The 20295-nt window shown below is 42.0% G+C and overlaps 1 protein-coding gene across 1 annotated transcript in view; it reads right to left on the reverse strand.

The window, feature by feature from the left end:
- Window positions 1–265: 265 nt before the first annotated feature.
- LOC126159434 (uncharacterized) overlaps window positions 266–20295 on the reverse strand; it is an 82649-nt gene continuing 62619 nt past the window's right edge. Inside the window, exons 3-4 of the mRNA XM_049916545.1 lie at window positions 10046–10622; window positions 266–752 (exon numbers count right to left, since the gene is read on the reverse strand). Coding sequence (XP_049772502.1) covers window positions 266–752; window positions 10046–10622 — 1064 coding nt within the window. The remainder of the gene's footprint in view (window positions 753–10045; window positions 10623–20295) is intronic.

A 20295-nucleotide genomic window follows, 5' to 3' on the forward strand; every position in this document is an offset into this window, starting at 1 on the left:
TACTCGAGGCATTTTCCTTGAGAGAAAGGTTGCCTGTTGTTACCTGATTTACTTTACTGTTACCTAGTGCTGTGTCAGTTTTGCCACAGCGTTCCTTAGACTATTTGTGTGCAGTATGCTACTCGAGGAGGAGTAAAATTAGTGAGTGACAGTAGGATTGAATTTTTGAATTGTTTATTGAAGAAGAATGCTAATTGTTACTGAAGAAGTTGTTTCAGTCCTTTTTTTTTTTTTTTTTGCAAGACAGTCCGTTGGAATGGCTGCCTCATGACAGCAACTCCATCAGCCTCCACTCATTTTCATCACTGGCGAGGTCCAGTGCTGTCCGACCATCACTAGCTGTGGCCCCCCTGTCAGCCCCCGCCTCGAGCAGCACAGCCGCAACTTCTGCGTGGCGATTGGCTGCTGCCCAGTGCAGCGGCGTCCACCCTCTGCCATCCCTGGCGTTGGGATCGGCAGTCGCCCACAGAAGCAGCCTCGCCACAGCAGTGCCACCCCACATTGCAGCCACGTGCAGAGGCGTCCTCTGCCACCAGCTGTCTCTGGCGTCCACCGCCGCCCCCGCCTCCACCAGCAGCCACGCCATCTCGACGTCTCCCCTTTGTGCTGCACAGTGCAGGGCAGTCCACCCCCACACCCCACCCCTCGCCTCCACGTCGGCCCCCTGGGCGAGCAGCGCCCTCAGCTCCCCCACTGCCCCCTGCTCGGCCACCTGGATCAGTCTGCTGCATCTCTCCTTTGCAGAGAGCCTCCTGCACAGAACACAGAAACTGCCACACTTTGCTACAAACACATACAAACAACACGATGAAGAAAACTGCAAAAAAAAAGGTTCAATGAATGAATTAAGTTGTCACATTTTGTCTCACTCATTCCTGGAAGTCAGCTCCTTTGATCTCACTATGCTGTAGCTAATGAGTGACTCACCTCAACTGCAGAACAGGCTTGTTACAGGTAATACTACTACTCTGTCTGCAGCTTAACTACCACATATCACATTCCATCTCAAGATTTTCAAAGAGGCAGTTCCCTCATACAAAGCCAAAAAAATTCAATCCAATTATCGGTCCATTTCTTGACACAGGCTCTGAGATACTGAAAGTTTCTGACACACAGACACACCGAATTGTTTAATACATGTCAGATATAAATAGCACCAAACTGGCAACTCTACACCCATAAAAATTTGTGTGTCTGTGTGTGTGTGTGTGTGTGTGTGAGAGAGAGAGAGAGAGAGAGAGAGAGAGATTTTGTGCGTCTGATAGCATATGCAAACGTATTTAACATGTACTATCATGCACAAAACTACCTGAATGATCAGAATTTTGTTTTACCTGATTTGTATGCAATCCACATAACACACGTCCTCTACTCTCTTTTCAGTAAAGTCGTTTCAGTATACGAAATGGTACTCCAAGAGACCACAAGAGACAACTGCTTTGTGTGACTACCAGTTTAGATGCAAATTAGTACTACGATAATGCAAATATCAGAAAACATGGTATTAGAGATTACACAGCCATTACGATTGTACCCACGAATTTATTACACAGCCAACATTTCAAAAAGCGAGTTTCACCTTTAAATTGTACAACAAAAATTTTGTTTCTGCATTACACTCTCTGAATACAATCCAGCAGATATTACTCCTGTTAACAGTAACATGAAATATGATAAATATGGTTTCAGTCACAAGTGAGGAAGAGTGCCCATGTGTAAACTTGAAATGACATGACAAAGTTGTCTGTTGACCGGGATTTCAACCCCGGACTTAATCTGACACTTAAGTAAGCACAATCAAACATTAGAAATCGTCACTTTTAACCAGTAGCGCGATGATAAACTGAAATGACGAGATTAAAATGTTTTACCTTACCAGGCTTCGAACCCTGCACCCCTCTACGTTCACTTCCAGTCACGTGTAGAAGTCACATATCGGTTTACTTAAACAGCAGCGAAATGCGCATATGACGAAAATATCTGTGCTGACTATGAATCTAACATTACACACATCGTTGTTGGCTACATACAAAGAGACGTTGATTATCGAATTCCTTTCAACCGGGAGCTCCTAGCTGAAACTGACATGATATGACGAAAAGTTCCATGTTTGACTTGCGAGTCGAAACCAGTACCCATAATTATTGTTGACAAAGTCCGGAGAGTTGTTAAAAACCATAGTAATTTGTCACATGTTGTTTTGTGTGTGCGTGTGACCTTGAAATGACAGGCCAGGATTCGAACACAGACACGTGTCTTTTGTGAAGGTCTTGAGGACTTTGCAGTCATGCAGAAACAATGAAAGGGCGGAAATGTATCATCTCAAAGGGATCAAACGTGACGAAAACGGAGATTTGAGTGCAGCGCCAATATTTTCCACATCTCAAGCTCAAATGCAATAAGAGTCAAGTACCCTCTGACCTTGCACGTCGATTGGCTCATTGATTAAAAAAAAAGAAAATATCGTGTAAGAAAGGTAACTGGTGACAGAGTTCCGACCTGGCATGACTTCCGCGTCCTTACTGACTCTCCTCCAGGTTACCAGAGGTGGGAGAGATGCTGCTTCTGCTTGTTAAAAATGATTGCCTGGTGTCAGAAACGAACCCAGATGTTGAGCCTAGGTAGCTCGAATCATCTCAGCTTCTTTAGCTAATAACTTCATGGAAGTGATGGGATTCAAAGCCACTACGTGCATACTAGAAACTGGCCGCCTTAACAACTTTTTTCAATTTCATTTTTTAACCACTACAGCATCCTTTTCTCTACACGATATCTTCCATTACAAAGGTTTACTTTTTTTTTTAGGGTGTCAGTGCCAGGAAGGTGGCGACAAAGAGGGCAGGGGCCAAGAATCCACAGACCTGTCTGCCGTGCCGCCCCTATACCTGTCTCAGCTGTCCGCTCTCTCTGTGATGTACCGACATTCTTTTTCCGGGAGTCGCTGGTCAGCACCAGGCAGGCGGGGCCAAGGAGACCAGCAGTTGAGGACTCCGAGGCCTGCCCGCGATGCATCCCCCGTCCCTGTCACCGAGGTGCTCCAGTATTTTCGTGGATCAAAAAATGGCTATGAGCACTATGGGACTTAACATCTATGGTCATCAGTCCCCTAGAACTTAGAACTACTTAAACCTAACTAACCTAAGGACGTCACACAACACCCAGCCATCACGAGGCAGAGAAAATCCCTGACCCCGCCGGGAATCGAACCCGGGAACCCGGGCGTGGGAAGCGAGAACGCTACCGCACGACCACGAGATGCGGGCATTTCGTGGATCATTTTTTATTTTCTTTATTTTTAATACTTCATCCAGAAGACGATGTCTGCACAGAAACTATCTCAGCTGTGAGCGACGACTTGTAAGTTACGTGTTCACGGTTGTTTGTTTTCGATTTATTTCGCAGTATCTTGTAAGTCGCCCAGTGCATCAGTTCCTGAGGTATGTTTGCCAAGTTGGTCTTCTGTTATCTTCCACTCGCTGGAAGCTCCATGCTGCGATTTCTGAATGAAATGCATAATAGTAGAAATCAGGACAGTCCCTTCTTCTGGCTAAAACAAGTTTTGGAGTACAGAATTAGGTAAATAACATTTATTAAAATGTACGAAATCTTTTCTCTTGAGGACAAAATTGTCCTCCGAGATTCCTTCAACATAAAATAAGGTACTTCTGACCTACATATTTTAGAGTAGATTTCTGTTTCCTTAAAAATAAATAAATAAAAAAATACTGTATAAGAAGAAAAGAGCTCTAGGACGATTCGTTATGTTATTCTTGTTTTTACGTCTTTTCCTATTCACTTTGCAGACTGTTTCACGTAACTATATTAACTAAAAAGAATTGCGAAGTTTCCGCGCCACGTCCGCTTGCGCCCGGCGTGCGTGCGGCGCCTCACCCAACGTCTGCTCGAATTGTTTCCTTCTGTTACCAGGTAATACGTTGTTTGTCCGTGTGGCCAGTTTACACCATTCCTTCATTGTAGATGGACATCACACATTTATATGATTCAAAAAATTGGCGGGCGTGGTATTGGGGGTAGTGTTCGTGTTATCGTGGCAAACATTTGTCTGATAACTCACTGGATATCCTTCACCTGAGTGCGCACAAACCTGTGTTCTTCGGTGTCTAACAGGTCGCAATTCTCACGTGTTGGCGAATCACCCAGATGGATTGCCTGAAGTTTCGCTTTGGTTGCTACTTTCCTGTTTACTGCCCTGTAGCTAATAGTTTCCACATTTGTTGGTAGGTGAGGAGTGCTGTTGTTTATTCAAATGATCGTCCAGCTGTAGTGCGACTACTTTTGTGCAGTCACATTTCTGCTTTCGTTTTCCGTTAATTCCACGTATATCTTTCTAACTTTTACCATATTTGACGGGCGATCTCTGGTTTGGGTATAACTGAGTTCGAATTAAAGTTGTTCAAAATGATAAAAAAACGATTGGGGACATGCTCTACTTCTATGGGTGGGTGCAAGACAGTGGAAGTAATTTCGTCTGGTAAGTGGGACGTGAGGTTCATGGGTGTCTTCTTCCATAGCTCATATGTGGAACACACGAATAGAACTTGTGACTTTCTCCATACGTATGTGAGATTTAGTCCCCCCCCCCCCCCCCCCCACACATTTTCAGCTGTGGAGTTAACATATCAAACTTTACCTTCAAAATGTTACCACGAGTTACAAAATGACTCGAAGCTGGGAGAAATCTTGCCGCTGTTTCACGTGAAATGGGTACAACCTATGCCACGCAGTTGACTTCAGAAACCACGTACATACTTGCAAAGCTGGCCTTTTGGATATCGTCAAGTCTTCTCGCGCTATGTTCATTGACGCTAGCTGGCACGCTGGCAAGGATTTTCCTAGTTCGCAGATGTAGTCCGATTTATATTATACCTGTAGCCGATACCCAAGATTTGCATTTGGATGACCACATTGAGGTCTCCCGTGTTTTACGAAGATATTCCACACGTGATTTAGTGTTGCTCAGCTTCGCACCTGATGCAAGTTCGTGTTTGCTGATTACGTGCAATGCCTTCTCCCAGTCACTTTCGCCGGTGATCACGAGACCCGCAAATGATACTCTGGCCGTGTACGTGCAGCCCTCGTAGCGGTTTCTGCAGAGTGGCTAGCAGGGGTCCAGTGGCGATGGCAAACAAGGCCGTCGACACAGGACAACCTTGTCGCACCCAACTTGTGAACCCAAGTTGTCAGGTTAGCTGACCATTAATCGTGATTTTTGAGGGGCTGTTCATGGAGGTGCTGTTTTTCAAAATTCTACCAGTGATGTCGGCAAAACACTTGTGAAAGTCCAGTATGGTCATTGTTTCAAGAACACACTAATGGCTCACCTATCGAAAGCATTCTCAAAGTCGAGCGATATTACAGCGCACTGGAAAAAATGGCTCTGAGCACTATGGCACTTAACTTCTGAGGTCATCAGTCCCCTAGAACTTAGAACTACCTAAACCTAACTAACCCAAGGATATCACACACATCCATGCCCGAGGCAGGATTCGAACCTGCGACCGTAGTGGTCACGCGGTTCCAGACTGTAGTGGCTGGAACCATTCGGCCACTCCAGCTGGGTACAGCACACTGATGCCTGGGAACATGTGTCGTAGCTAGAACGTGTCTATATTCACAGACAATTTGAATAATTGATCTGTGTCGACCTGCACTAGTTTGATATGGGCCAGTTACCTCATGCATTGACATTTTTACTCTGCAGTCAAGAACGCGCACCACAATTTTGTAATCACTATTCAGGAGAGTAACCGGTCTTACGTTTTTTACTGAGCACTGTGTGGGTGCTTCGGAACTAGCACCACGATTCCTTCAAAAAATTCCTTTGAAATTTTTCCGTCAGAATTCATTGGCTCATTACACACTACGAGCAGTTTAGTTTTTCATTTTGGCCTCCACAACCTGGTATAAGTCTGCCGGGAGGCCCTCAGGCCCCAGCGGTTTCCTTTTGGGACTCTGCACAACTGTGGTTCAAATCAAGTCTTGTGAGGATGGGTATGGCCTATTTCGAGAATCTGCTGTCTATAACAGAAGATGGAACTAGCAAGTGCAATACAGTCATGAGGGAGCCTATCTCACCTTCTCGAAAGTAAGAATTAAATCATATATTTGTATGTTTTGTGATCATACCAACCTAGATCACTTATAAAACAGCAGTACATGCACTGTTACGTTTCAGCCTGGCGACTGGGGATTAATTTAAGTGTCTGGCTTTTAGTCACAGAATAGCACTGATCACCATTTTATACGTTGTTGTGGGTGTATGCATTGCAGTTTGCAACACTTTGGAGAATTAACTATTTCTCTGATAATTTCTAGTTCAGATACGACCATATCTTGCTAGTGATGAAATAAACTGACATTGTACTTCTATATGTGGCTAGAAAACAGTGTGATATGTGCTGCGTTCGAAACGCAGCACGTGAATACTTTGTTGTATAATCATTTAAGTTTCATCATCCCTCTAGTGGTGAAAAATTTCGATGCATAAAATTTTATTTTGCTTCATTCACAATATCTCCCCAAAACAAAACTTTATGCCCCATCATACCAAGTTTTAATGCTGTTACATGTGGTTAAAATGATAGTTAAAATCTCTCATGCTTCATTAGCTGAGACAGTAGTGAGTGGATTGGAGTCCTGGGTCCCAGTCCAATACAAAACTATGTAGTCTGAAATTTAATCTTGCCTTTGGAAATGTCATTTATTTTAATGAACTTGAACTTACAAGCACTGAGGACGGTCACCTCTGGTAACAGATTTTCTGATATTTACGTTATTGTGGAATTGGTTTTCATATGGACGATAACCGTAAAGGGCAGTTTTCTCTGGTGGTCTGTTGTAGTAATAATTTTGTGTAGTGAAACGACTGTATCAGAAAGAGAGCAGACAAACTGCAAGACCCTTAGGTTATGTGGCTGCATACAAACCAGGTGGAACACAGTTCAGGACATTTGGCTTCTTCTGAGCATGATAACACATGCATATAAATTGGACAGGCACGACACTCATCTGGTTGTGAAAAAAAAAATTAATGTTAATAATGTGATACTTCGATCATCAGACAGCATTCACAGCGTGTTTTAAAACCGGGCCTTTGAAAGGTACAGATAACGAAATGGTTGACAGCGCGTTTCAAAGGAGAAGGAATTCAGTACAGCAGGCAGTGCAGCAAGGTGGAACTAGTGAGTTGACAACAGAAAGAGGCTGTGGCAGTGCAACAGTTACTCGTCATAAAAGTATTACAACATAAATCTAAATAATATGGCTGACAGAAATTTAAGTATTTTTCGAACAAGGGTCCTCCCTTTGTAGGCACACATGAAACCATGAGGCAGTTAAAGTAAGCTGTCTCATAGCCCAGTCACGGAAAAACAAACACTGATGTACTGATTGTGTGTGTGTGTGTGTGTGTGTGTGTGTGTGTGTGTGTGTGTGTGTGTAGAGTGGAGGGGCTATGAGCAATGTTTGTGATTGATGATGTAGTAAGTTGTCCTGTGAACTTGCTACTGAAATAAAATTAAGTTTGTCTTCCACATACAGTAGATGCGGATGGTAAATTCCATGAGAATTGATGTCTAGAAGGCCTGGCACGGACACAATGGGAGGAGGATGAACATGGGATCATGAGACATCCTCCCTGAAGAATAGGAAAGCACTGTATCACTTCACTGTATGAAGTAAAAAATAATTCTGCTTGCATTCGGTTGTATCCATCTTATTTTAATTATTATTAAAATTCTAAGAATTTTAGTGTGAAACTAAGTATAATTTTTCAGGGGGAAGGGGAGTGAAATCAGTGAAAGACCGAGGCAGCTCCAGAACCGAATATTGTATATGTGTCTGCAACTGACAATCACAATACTTCCCACAATAGTGTGGGAAGTATGAGGCAGTGAATTAGGTTAAGATCACTAATTACAGCATGGGTCTAATACACATCATCAAGAGAACTTGTAAAATATACATAACGATTACTGTTCTTTAAAAGATTACCGTTCATAAAAGGTTTTCAAACTTAAGAGCCTGTGTCATTTCCCACAGCGTACAGAACGAGTTTGGAGTGATGTAGAGAAATGTATTTAAGTGTGATGTTTTAAGCTTCTTCAAGAATATAAATAACAATTCTAATATGTTGATTGTTTCAAACATGAATTTTCATGTTAGTCTTTACTGAATAAAAGACAAAAACACTGAATGATTTACAATACTGGCTACAAGTTCATTAAAATTGGTTCAAGGAATGCATGTAGTGTCATGTCAAACACAAGATTTCCAATATGTCAAATAGCACATAAAATGCTATGTAAGTATTGAAATCTAAATGAAAAATAAATGATAATTTATCAGTGTGAAAGGCTATTAGACTTGTATGGACATATGTTATTGTTAAGATGGTGCAGAAAAAAAGGAAACTCTGGTCCCAGAATTCTTTAATGCTCACAGACTATCAGAGGTGGAATAGCAACAACAAGAGATGGGATATATGTAATGTCATAGTGAGTGCCACAGTAGAATGAAAGTGTTCACTGGGTGGCTATAGTAAAGCCATAGAGCAATGGAGACAGGCAGACAGGGCAGCGATACTTCTTCATGGAAGACACAGTAAAGCACGGTATCCTGTGTGTCGCAGAAAGGAACGTATCGAACTACTGCGTGGACTTCATGTAATGGCTGAATAGAGAAGAGAACAATATGAGATGGGAAGACTCAGTTTTATGGGGCCAGCTGGAACCGCCATGAGGATTGGCTTGTAGTCTCGTGAGGTGGCCTCAGGCTGCGAGAGGTGTGAGTAGCCATACACTGGAGCACTGATGCTTACTTCACCTGGTTTTCTGAACATCTTCCATATAAGCCCTGACAGCAGATTATTATTATTTTGAGTAACGTGAGCAATTAGAATCTTTCATGTAGTGTTTGGATTAGGAGAGAACGAAGAAATATGTTGGGATGGTTACTGATATATGGCTTGCACGTAGAAAAAAGTGACAGACAACTATGCAGCAGACAAAGCTGTAGTACTGAGGTCATGTGACTAGGGACTCCCCTAGGGTAAACCGTTAGCCGGGTTCAAGTCTTTCGATTTGACGCCACTTTGGCAACTTGCGCATTGATGGGGATCATGATGAGGACAACACAACAGCCAGTCCCTGAGCGGAGAAGATCCTCGACCCAGCCAGGAATCGAACCCGTGCCCTTAGGACTGACACTTCTTGCACTGACCACTCAGCTACCGGGGGCAGACAGTACTGCGGTGTGAATTGTGATTACTGTGATAGTATGCTTTACTACACGAAGAAAATATAGAGGTAAACATCAGCAATCTAAAATTGTAAATATGTTGCCGACCTCCTATAATAATTCTGCAGTACAATACCTTGCTCGAGGTGTCGGCTGTAAGTGACTTACTCGGTCTCATCTTTATGCAATGTGACACTACTCAAATGTGTCTCATTGTCATCTGCCACAGAGGCACTGGACAACATTAAACGCTACTTTATGTGAACCGGCTTACAGCAACCTGTACAGGCTGCCAGCTGCAAACTACACATATCACAGTGTCTGAGCCCTTGCTGGGCAATACAGCTTTGTGTTCACAGCAGAATGGGCCATGCTCTACTCGCACACTGAGTGTAACGTTTGTCCTGACAGTTGATGCCAAAACCTAAACAACCACTTTTTGTATACATGTAGTTTAACAGAATAATGTCTACAAACGGGCTCTTTGGTGATTTTTGTAAGCTAACGTACACGGTAATGAACTGGGTTCAGTTCAGGGACCGTAGCGGTCGCGCGGGTCCAGACTTTAGCGCTCGGCCACTCCGGTCGGCCATTATGTATTATCAAGCTCTGGTACAGAAGGGCAGTGATAGCATTGTGAGCTATCATTAAACGACTGTCTATGATGGCGTATTTTCCGGCAGAGACACATCTAAAGAAACTCAGTGGCAAACATTATAGACTTGGAAATAAGCACACACACATCCAGAACTGAGAGACAAGAGTGAGTGAGTTGCCTCACACTTACCTGATTTTTGGTGGTGGATCGTACAGCAGCGGGCTCACTTCGATCAAGTCTTGCGGCTGCTTCCACATGGCATCCGCCCACCCCTGAGTGGCCATCACCTCACGGGTTCGTGTCTTCATAAATTCGACGGCGGCCCGCCTGAGGTCGCTGCAAGAGTGGCGGACTGCGAGGGCGGCTGCGGCCGCCGCGGTCTCCACGGTCAGCTGGGCGGCCACCTGCCGCTCGCACTCCGCCTTCAGCCCTGACACGCCGTACTTGTCCGCTGCGGCCAGCAGCTGGGCGGCCATCGCGGGCAGCTGGGGGGCCCGCAGGGTGTACAGGTAGGAGACCAGCTGCCTCAGCACGGGGCCCCCCACGTCGGCGATGCTCACCACGCCAGTGCTCGCCTCGAGGGTGTCGTGGGCGAACATGGCGGCGAACACGGGGCTCCTGTCCACCAGGACGGCCCTGTGCGCCACCAGCCGCGTGTCGCCTGCCACGAGCGTCACCATGGCGTCGTCCCCGGCGTCTAGGAGGGCACCCAGGTCCACGGCCACCTTCTCCGTGACGTCCTTAACTGCTTCCATTGCTGACGGTTCTGAAACACGACATCATCGAGCAGCCCTTTCAGCTTACAGGTGACTGTCGATACTTCTACCGGAAACAGACACACCTGTCTCCAGCGACAGTTGATAAATATGGTCTGTCATCAGTGAGTTCTAGCACTATCACACCCTTTCTGTCAGACTGATGCCATTGGTGAATAACTGCAATTCTTTAATAATACCGTTTTCAAGAGTTTTCTTTCAGCTCATTTTATTAGGAGAACAAGCTCCATAAGCGGCAAAGACGTTATTTCCACAATTCTTTCTACAGTGCAATGGTGCTTGGTCTGGAAATGGTTCGAAATGGACATCTACCAAAAGACTAAATAGGTTGTTAACAACTATGGTAGTACTTTATTCAACGAAATATCCTCTTTATGTCTCCTTTTATTCAAGAAAACAACATTTAACGAGCAGTCATTCATGTACCCTTGCAGGAGTTGTTTCACACAAGGGATCAACGAATGAGGGGGGCATGCCGCCTTTATATCGCTCCTATCTGAAGCTTGTGTATTGGGAGAACGACTTATGCATGTACAGTGACAGGTGGTCTGAAGCAGGTTCAGTTGAGAATGTAGTCTTGATCCTCATCCACCAGAGTGCAGCAGTGGACAGACACATTCAACAAACAGGTGAACAGAATGTTTTTCTGAGTTCTGTTTATTTCTTGAAGACATTTTTGTTCATTTATGTTTTTACTGTTTTGTATACGTTTTTAGCAGTGTGAATGATGCGTCAATGTGCTCTAAAGTAAATATATAGATCATTGCTATACTGACAAACACCATACGAACTAGCGTGACAAATGTTTAAGACACTGTGAATGCAGACGAGGGAAAATTTTGTATTGTAACACCCCACCCGTTGCTGGCCGGATTTTGCGTGTGTTCGACCCTGACAAACAACTTACAGAGAAATTGGGCGTGGAACTGTACGCAAAATGGATAACGCTAGATTTAAATGTGGCCCTGTCACCCCTAATTAATCTGCGGTGGTAGTGTTGGCGACAAATCACAAGTATTTTTACTTGCAAATACGAATGATCACGGACACTTAGGGTGTTCAATGACATCAGACACGTACACAAAAATAAAATAAAGCGAAAGAGTGAATTCAGGATCAACTACTGAAAGGAAAGGCTCTACTGAATCACAGTAATTTTATTCTAACCTTCAGATCAATGCTGAATAAAACACACTGAACAATTTACAAATTACCCTCCTAACTAGCATTGGCAGTGAGCTGTGTTAATCGGACCAAATGCGATCTCTCATAATTTGGCTGATCGACCGACCGACACAAAACGCAAAATACGAAGAACTCCTACACCCCAAAGTATCGTGAAGCCTCTGTGGAAACAGCAATTGCACGTGATCCAACTATTTATCACTACTCCTAAGACAGGCCGAAGCAGGAGCGATCTCACCGTAATATTCCTGTTGCAGCGGCGGTCTCCGACGCCGACGGTGCGGCCGTGCGATCGGCGTGTGGCGTCTCGGAAAGTACACTCTTACAATACTCGAACAACAGACCGCTGTCCGTAAACTTCTCTAATTACGACAGTCTTCCCCGCACCAAAGAGCTGGTCCGGCTAACGTCGTCTCAGAACGAGAGACCAAAACGGGAAACGACTTGGCTAACGTCTTCTCAGTACGAAAGCCCAGAACAGGAGACCTCGACAGAGAGTCGAGCAAGATCGCTCTTCACCTCTGTTGTCCCACCTCAACTTTACCGACTGAAACACATCGCGAGACACGCTCAAAATACCCAGTTTGCAGGTGCCGACCAATGTACGGCCAGGGAATCTAACTCTTTTCCAGAGTTCTTCCCTTTCTACAAAATTACACGAAACTCCGCCCAAACCGGCTGGGAAGAACCACACGTGCAGGCAACAAAAATTTAACTGGAATTTTTCTCGTAAGATACCACTCGAGATTTTCCCGACAAAATTCCCCGTGGTTGCGAACACAGACTCTTGCATTGAAAGTTTCCTTATTCGCAACTCCTGGCCTACCCCACTTGAGTCACTCGAAAGCGTAAAATTAGTGGGACATAGGCGAGGGCACGCGCAGGAAAGCCCGTCCAGCTACCCACTGCTCTGACCTGGTAAACACCTGAGCACCTGCAGCCTCAGAGGCTGGCGGCAGCTGCGGCCTCCCTAAACGGATCACAGAACTTCCCCAGTTCACCATTTATGCCGTCAGGCTGCGGCCTTCGGCGGCTGGCCGGGGAGGTAGCCGAGCTCTGTCTCGCGTACTGCATTTCTGCAAAATTTTATGATTAGAAAATCGCCTAATTCTCACTGTCTTACCTAGCCTGCTTGCCGATGTGTTTCCACATAGATTTCCTACACCGTAATTTAGAGTATTTACCAACTACTTATCTACAAAGCGACTGCGCCGATGTCAGTAGTTTTTATTGACCTAAAGCGCTCGCAAAGTGATTATAGTCAAGTTAAATGGACTCATGTAAGGTGCAAGACCGATGCCACCTTACATAGCCCCCTACTTCAAGACAATTTTGGAGTACAGGTGATCCTCCTGTATTACAAAATTAGTATGATAATCATTTTAACTATTCAAAACCGTTTCGAGAGTGTTATCCACGGACAACTGCCTGCCAGCTGCCCTTTCTCAATCATTGTTTCACTCATTACTGGGATAATGCCTTCGATGATGGAATTTACATTTACTGACGTGGTCATTAATTTTTCTTATTGATTATTGTATTTTCTCTGCCAATTATGGACAGTTCATGACCAGAGTAAAAGAGGGAAATGTAAAATACAAGGTCTCACGTCGCAAGATCAATCTACATAGGTATGCACTTTTGTGCTTTTCATCTGAATGGCAAACCCATGATTTTGACTGAAGGTCCAATGAAAACTCACACATCCATCCCTATACAATTTGAAATAAATAAACTTTTTTATTATCTAAATGTAAATCTGAGTGACAGTAATGTCTTGGTCGTTCTTCTGCAACTAAAGTGAGGCAAATAGCCATTACTATAGTTTGTAAACACACTACGTGTCACTGTTGCTGGACATTTATTTGTTTGTGACATAAATGTCTTAATTACACAATCCTGCTAATGTCTGCCCAAGTCCAGCGCTTGGCTGGTGTACATTCGTGTAAACCCACATACAAGCAAAATTGGCAAAGTTCGATCGATATTTATCTAATAATGAACGTAATACTTTGTGTATTAACCTAACATATACACTCAAAACATGGAAATGTGGATAAAATGTACAAGTTAATTAAAATGACAAATAAAATCACACTTAAAAATGGTTCAAATGGCACTGAGCACTATGGGACTTAACTGCTGAGGTCATCAGTCCCCTAGAACTTAGAACTACTTAAACCTAGCTAACCTAAGTACATCACACACATCCATGCCCGAGGCAGGATTCGAACCTGCGACCGTAGTGGTCGCGCGGTTCCAGACTATAGCACCTAGAACCGCTCGGCCACCCCCTGTCGGCAAAATCGCACTTATAAGACCTAGATTGTCTCAGATTATCAAACATCAGAGTTGTAAACAATATAATTGATTTTAGGATTGGCTGAGTGTCGGAGGTTTATTTATTTATTTATTTTGTATCGTGTTTATGAGGGACAGCTTCACCACATTGGTGTCTCATTGTTTGTAGCTACACACACACACCTGTTGGTTATGTTTACATGGCAGGAATGGGAGGAAGAGTGAAACTGGTGAGTACGATCAGGAGTACATGAGAGCCAAGCGAGACCAACAATGGTAGCGAGATGTCACCTTGGCGACCAATATCTTCTTGATGCGGAGCCAACAGTACCAACTGTGTGGACCACAGTACTGCTGCATGTAGTGAGGTACTTTCCAGCCCGACCACTGGAAGGACCTCTGTCTCATTAGGGGTCGGCGTCGATGTCCCTCACACGAGATACCAGCATGTGTGATTTGTTCTCATCAGCAGAGACCTTATACAGACTGGCCACAAGACACAACTACTCTTTTGGCTAGTGGTGGGTAGGGAGGATATCCCATAAGATGTGAGCCACTGTCTAGCTCAGGTCCTAAGTGAAGGTGCCGTAAGACACAAAGAGATTCTGCAGTAATGTTGCACTGCCAAACACAGCGAGTTTCACCGATGATGCTTCTTCCAACTGGCCTCCCATCCACTGTGTACACACTGGGACCAGGTTTATCCCATCTGCACGTCACAGACCTCTGCGTATCACCTTTTAGTGAGTGGCAGATGTACCACAGGCTCCGTTGACCCAGGAGTTGGTCTGCATCCCATCCTACAGCTGTTCTCTCATCTCTTGATTTCCACCATCCTCATTCCCATGCCATCCAAAGTGTGGTGCGCCAATTTTCGTGTCGCCTCATTTCACCTCTTCCGAATTATGCTGAACACTTTAACATAATGACATTACATAAGGATCATATTTTTCTACAATAATGGCTGACAAGAAATACATATTGGTCATGTACAAAAATTTTGCATACATTAATTATCTTCCAATGTAACTAAATACAAAATAACTTTTTAGGTAAAACATCCACACAGAAAAACCGGGTATATATCTTACACTTTTCCTTGATCTCACATTAGAATAGACGAAACCTTCTAATAAGAAATCTTAATTTAGTATCAATTTTTTATCAGACTTGAGTGGAAAGGGAATCTCTGGATTGAGGGGATCAGGATTCCATCTCGTTTCCAACTACCACATAGAGATGGCCATCTCTACAAACTATGAAATTAAAAAAAAAAAGTGTTTTATATACCACCCTGTTGTAACCTCCCAAAGATAAATAATATTCATAATAACATCCAAACAGTAAAAAATATAACCATAACATTGACATTTAGTGTAACCTCCCAAAGATAATTATATAATAACCTCCCAACAGTGAAAAAATATAATTATATAATTCACATTCAGTTTAACTACCCAACAGATAAATTTCGTAACCAACCAATAATAAAAATGTGACTAATCTCCTGATTAAACTGTGCTCACCTATAACCTTTCAATAATTGACTGTGCATTTAAACTGGTAAATTTTGGACATCAGCAGTGCTGCATCATGGCCCTGAAAGATCATACTGAATAAATTGAAAAGGTCACCGGATAACGCATATATATCTGCTCCTATTAGAAATTTTTCTGGTACAGTGCAATGCAATGCTGGCCGATAGATTTGTCATGTATAAAAAGAAACAACCGATTTTTCTTTACAGCAATTGGGATCATCATGGATTGGAGAAATTAGTAAATTCTTTAAATTGAGATGAATGATTGTCAAAAGTTAATTTTTGTAAGAAAGATTAATATTAAGAGATTTTTTAAAAACATACATGGGACTTGATATAACAATAGTGTAGTATATATGCACAGTTGAACAGAATAGACAGTGTCTTGAAAGGAGGGTATAAGATGAACATTAACAAAAGCAAAACGAGGATATTGGAATGTAGTCGAATTGAATCGGGTGATGCTGGGGGAATTAGATTAGGAAATGAGACACTTAAAGTAGTAAAGGGGTTTTGCTATTTGGGGAGCAAAATAACTGATGATGGTAGAAGTAGAGAGGATATAAAATGTAGACTTTCAATGGCATAGAAAAGTGTTTCTAAAGAAGAGAAATTTGTTAACAACGAGTATTGATTTAAGTGTCAGGAAGTCGTTTCTGAAAGTATTTGTATGGAGTGTAGCCATGTATGGAAGTGAAACATGGACGATAAATAGTTTACACAAGAAGAGAATAGAAGCTTTCGAAATGTGGTGCTACAGAAGAATGCTGAATATTAGATGGGCAGATCACATAACTAATGAGGAGGTATTGAATAGAATTGGGCGGAAGAGGAGTTTGGGGCACAACTTGACTAGAAAAAGGGATTGGTTGTTAGGACATGTTCTGAGGCATGCATCACGGGATCACCATTTTAGTACTGGAGGGCAGCGTGGGGGGTAAAAATCTTAGAGAGAGAGCAAGAGATGAATACACTGAGCAGATTCAGAAGGATGTAGGCTGCAGTATGTACTTGGAGATGAAGAAGCTTGCACAGGATAGAGTAGCATGGAGAGCTGTATCAAATCAGTCTCAGGACTGAAGACCACAACAACAACAACATATGCGCGAGGCTGCTTTTACTTTATACTACAACGCTCAGGCACCACCATTGCTCCATATGCCCGGCACAGCCAACTCTATACACCAGACTGCTAGCAACTACTTACTCCTGCTGCTACACAGTTCCAGCTACATACAACACTGCTCTTTGGTCTGAGATTCTCTTATAGCTTACATATCGCAGGCAGCACACGAGCAATCCATCGAAATTACATCTGCTCGAGTGCGCTAACAACAAATTCCTTAATCATAGACGTCTTACATATCCCTCCACTGGGGGGGGGGGGGGGGGGGGGGGCAAAAATTTGGCAGCGATGGTGAGTCAATTTGACTTGCCATGAGCAACAAATTTTTCTTTAATCAATTTAGTTACTAAGTCTACAGTCACAGAATATATACATTATTGGTAAGTGCAGAACAAAAAATGGCTCTGAGCACTATGGGACTTAACATCTATGGTCATCAGTCCCCTAGAACTTAGAACTACTTAAAGCTAACTAACCTAAGGTCAACACACAACACCCAGTCATCACGAGGCAGAGAAAAAGTGCAGAATATATTAAGAAATGAAATAGAGTGCACACACATTGAGTTCAGAACATATTAAGAAATGACAAAATGTATATGCAATGAGTACAAAATATATTAACAAATGACATAAAGTGCACATGCACTGTAAAAGTCTTTAGCATTTTTGCATGAATGAAATACATCAAGGAGTGAAATAAAGTGCACACTGTAATATCCTTAGCATATTTACAAGAACTAGGAAAGGAATGGGAAGGATAGCATCATGGTTGTAGCACAGTGGGTTGCACATAGCTGCACTGAAAGTCCATATCTTTATACAGAAGAACAAGTGAGACAATCTGGAGTTCTCTTCCCTGAAGTATTTATCAGTGTAGCCAAGACACTGAAATGTTGTTTTAACATTGTATGTTATCATTTGGGTAGTACATTAGGTACACCAAACAGTAGGACCATAATAACGTCTCCTTCGGTCAGAGTGGTGGACAGCTTGACGAATCAACACCACATTCTTGTAGAATCCATGATCTTACATCAATGTAGAATTAGTGCAAGAACCACATATATTGCTCTGCGATCATAAGGATGGACAGGACATACGGATATTGCAGTAATTGGTGGTAATTAGGTCAGAAGGTGAAGGATACATAAAGTCTTATGCTAGTTATCATTCAGAATTACACTAGTGTATCAACCGATTTGAATAATTATTTTCACTCATTGGCTAGTTACTAAACGTTTATGTGGTATGTATGGAGTATTACAAAACATTATTCATAAGTAATCTAATTACAGTAATTATTGGTGTAGCATTTATGCATAAGTCACCTCATTATAGTAATCATTGGCACTGCATTTATGCATAAGTCATCTTGTAATCATTGGCACTCATTTATGCATAAGTCATCTCATTACAGTAATTATTGGCATAGCATTTATGTATAATTATAAAACATCATTCAATATTACTCATAAGTCATCATTCAAAACAGGAGTTATTGCATGTAGCAACAAGCTGCTAGTGACTATATATGATATCATGTAAGTGACATAAGACATATTTAAAATGTAAGACATTGTAACTATTACTCAAGGTCTGTAGTCCAATAATACATAGACATAGGGGAATCAATATATCAGAGAAATTTTCATTATATTTAGGACTAGAAATATATCTTAAACTGGCAGCATTATTTAGTTGTATAATGGTAATAGTTGGGACTGGTAATAACACTTTTAGTGCTAGTGATGCATTGTGTTGAAATCGATAATTAATTGCTGGGGCATGAAAATATTTGCTTTTGACTTATTGCTGGAAATAAAGATTAATAACATCATTCGTTGTGAGTCAGCTGTAGCAAGGTTATGAAACATGTAGAGTACAGGGTTATTACAGATGACTGAAGCGATTTCACAGCTCTACAATAACTTTATTATTTGAGATATTTTCACAATGCTTTGCACACACATACAAAAACTCAAAAAGTTTTTTTAGGCATTCACAAATGTTCGATATGTGCCCCTTTAGTGATTCGGCAGACATCAAGCCGATAATCAAGTTCCTCCCACACTCGGCGCTCACTGCAGGCCGACCCGTTGATTTCCCCTTACAGAGGCATCCAGAAGCTTTAAACTGCGCATACCATCGCCTAATGGAGTTAGCAGTTGGTGGATCTTCGTTGAACTTCGTCCTGAAGTGTCCTTGCACTGTTATGACTGACTGATGTGAGTGCATTTCAAGCACGACATACGTTTTCTCGGCTCCTGTCGCCATTTTGTCTCACTGCGCTCTCGAGCGCTCTGGCGGCAGAAACCTGAAGTGCGGCTTCAGCCGAACAAAACTTTATAAGTTTTTCTACGTATCTGTAGTGTGTCGTGACCATATGTCAATGAATGGAGCTACAGTGAATTTATGAAATCGCTTCAATCATTTGTAATAGCCCTGTATATGTGATCACATTCATAAATGATAGACATAGCTGGATAAAAAAAAATGCAGGTACTAGAACAGGTTTAATAACTAACTGCTTATAGCATATTAATATCATGAAAAGTTTCTCCTGGAAAAAATACAAAGTGGATTATTGAGCTGAAAGAACAAATGTATATTATGCTGGAAAGTAGTAAACTTCGAATTAACAGGTAATGAAACGTGTACTTAATATGCATGTACTCTAGCTGTCTGTCCCAAAACATTCAGTCATACTATGCGACTTAAGACATACTGTTAAAAGGAACTGCAACAAATACTTAAATAACTACATACCAATAGAAAATATATAAACTTCATCATTATCATCATCTGCAAACAAAAACTTCATCATTCATATTACCATATTCTTCATACAACTATTCATTATCATCTGCAAAAAACAGACACTTCATTATTCATATTTATATTACCATTCTCCTCATACAACTATTCATTATCATTCATTACTTCATGTATTACAGAGTTTCTTACTTCTAGCTTAGTTCATCACTAAAATTAACATGTGTAGTTCTGTCTGACAGCCTGCATCAGTCGCCTCATATTCTGAAAGAAAAATAATAAGTTAATACTGCAATGATACAGTGTCTATAGTATATTGTTAATGCTTGTTAATTCTGATCCATTTACTCTTCGTGACAAGGTACTGCATTTTCTTTCGTTCATTCCGATGGTGAAATTTCCATTTCATAGTAAACCACTGTCGCTGTTTAATTTATTTCTTTTACATGGTATAGCTTGCTGAAAATGATGAATATGGATTAATATCTTGCATTTAAATCATACACCCATAAATGAAAACTTGCTTCTAGTGACGTAACTAAGCATACATCATAGCATGACAGAAAACGTATTAGGTCGAAACAGACAGTTTTCAAGTGCAAAAAATGAACACACAATATCAGATGTAGTAGCAAAAAAATGTAGAATAGTCAAGATATTGAGATATCATAAGGAAAAGTCTCAAAGTCAACTGGTCTTTGTTATATCTCAAAGATTTCATAGTACATACAGAGAAA

The sequence above is a fragment of the Schistocerca cancellata genome, unplaced genomic scaffold (assembly GCF_023864275.1).
Source record: "Schistocerca cancellata isolate TAMUIC-IGC-003103 unplaced genomic scaffold, iqSchCanc2.1 HiC_scaffold_1143, whole genome shotgun sequence".
Taxonomy (NCBI): domain Eukaryota; kingdom Metazoa; phylum Arthropoda; class Insecta; order Orthoptera; family Acrididae; genus Schistocerca; species Schistocerca cancellata.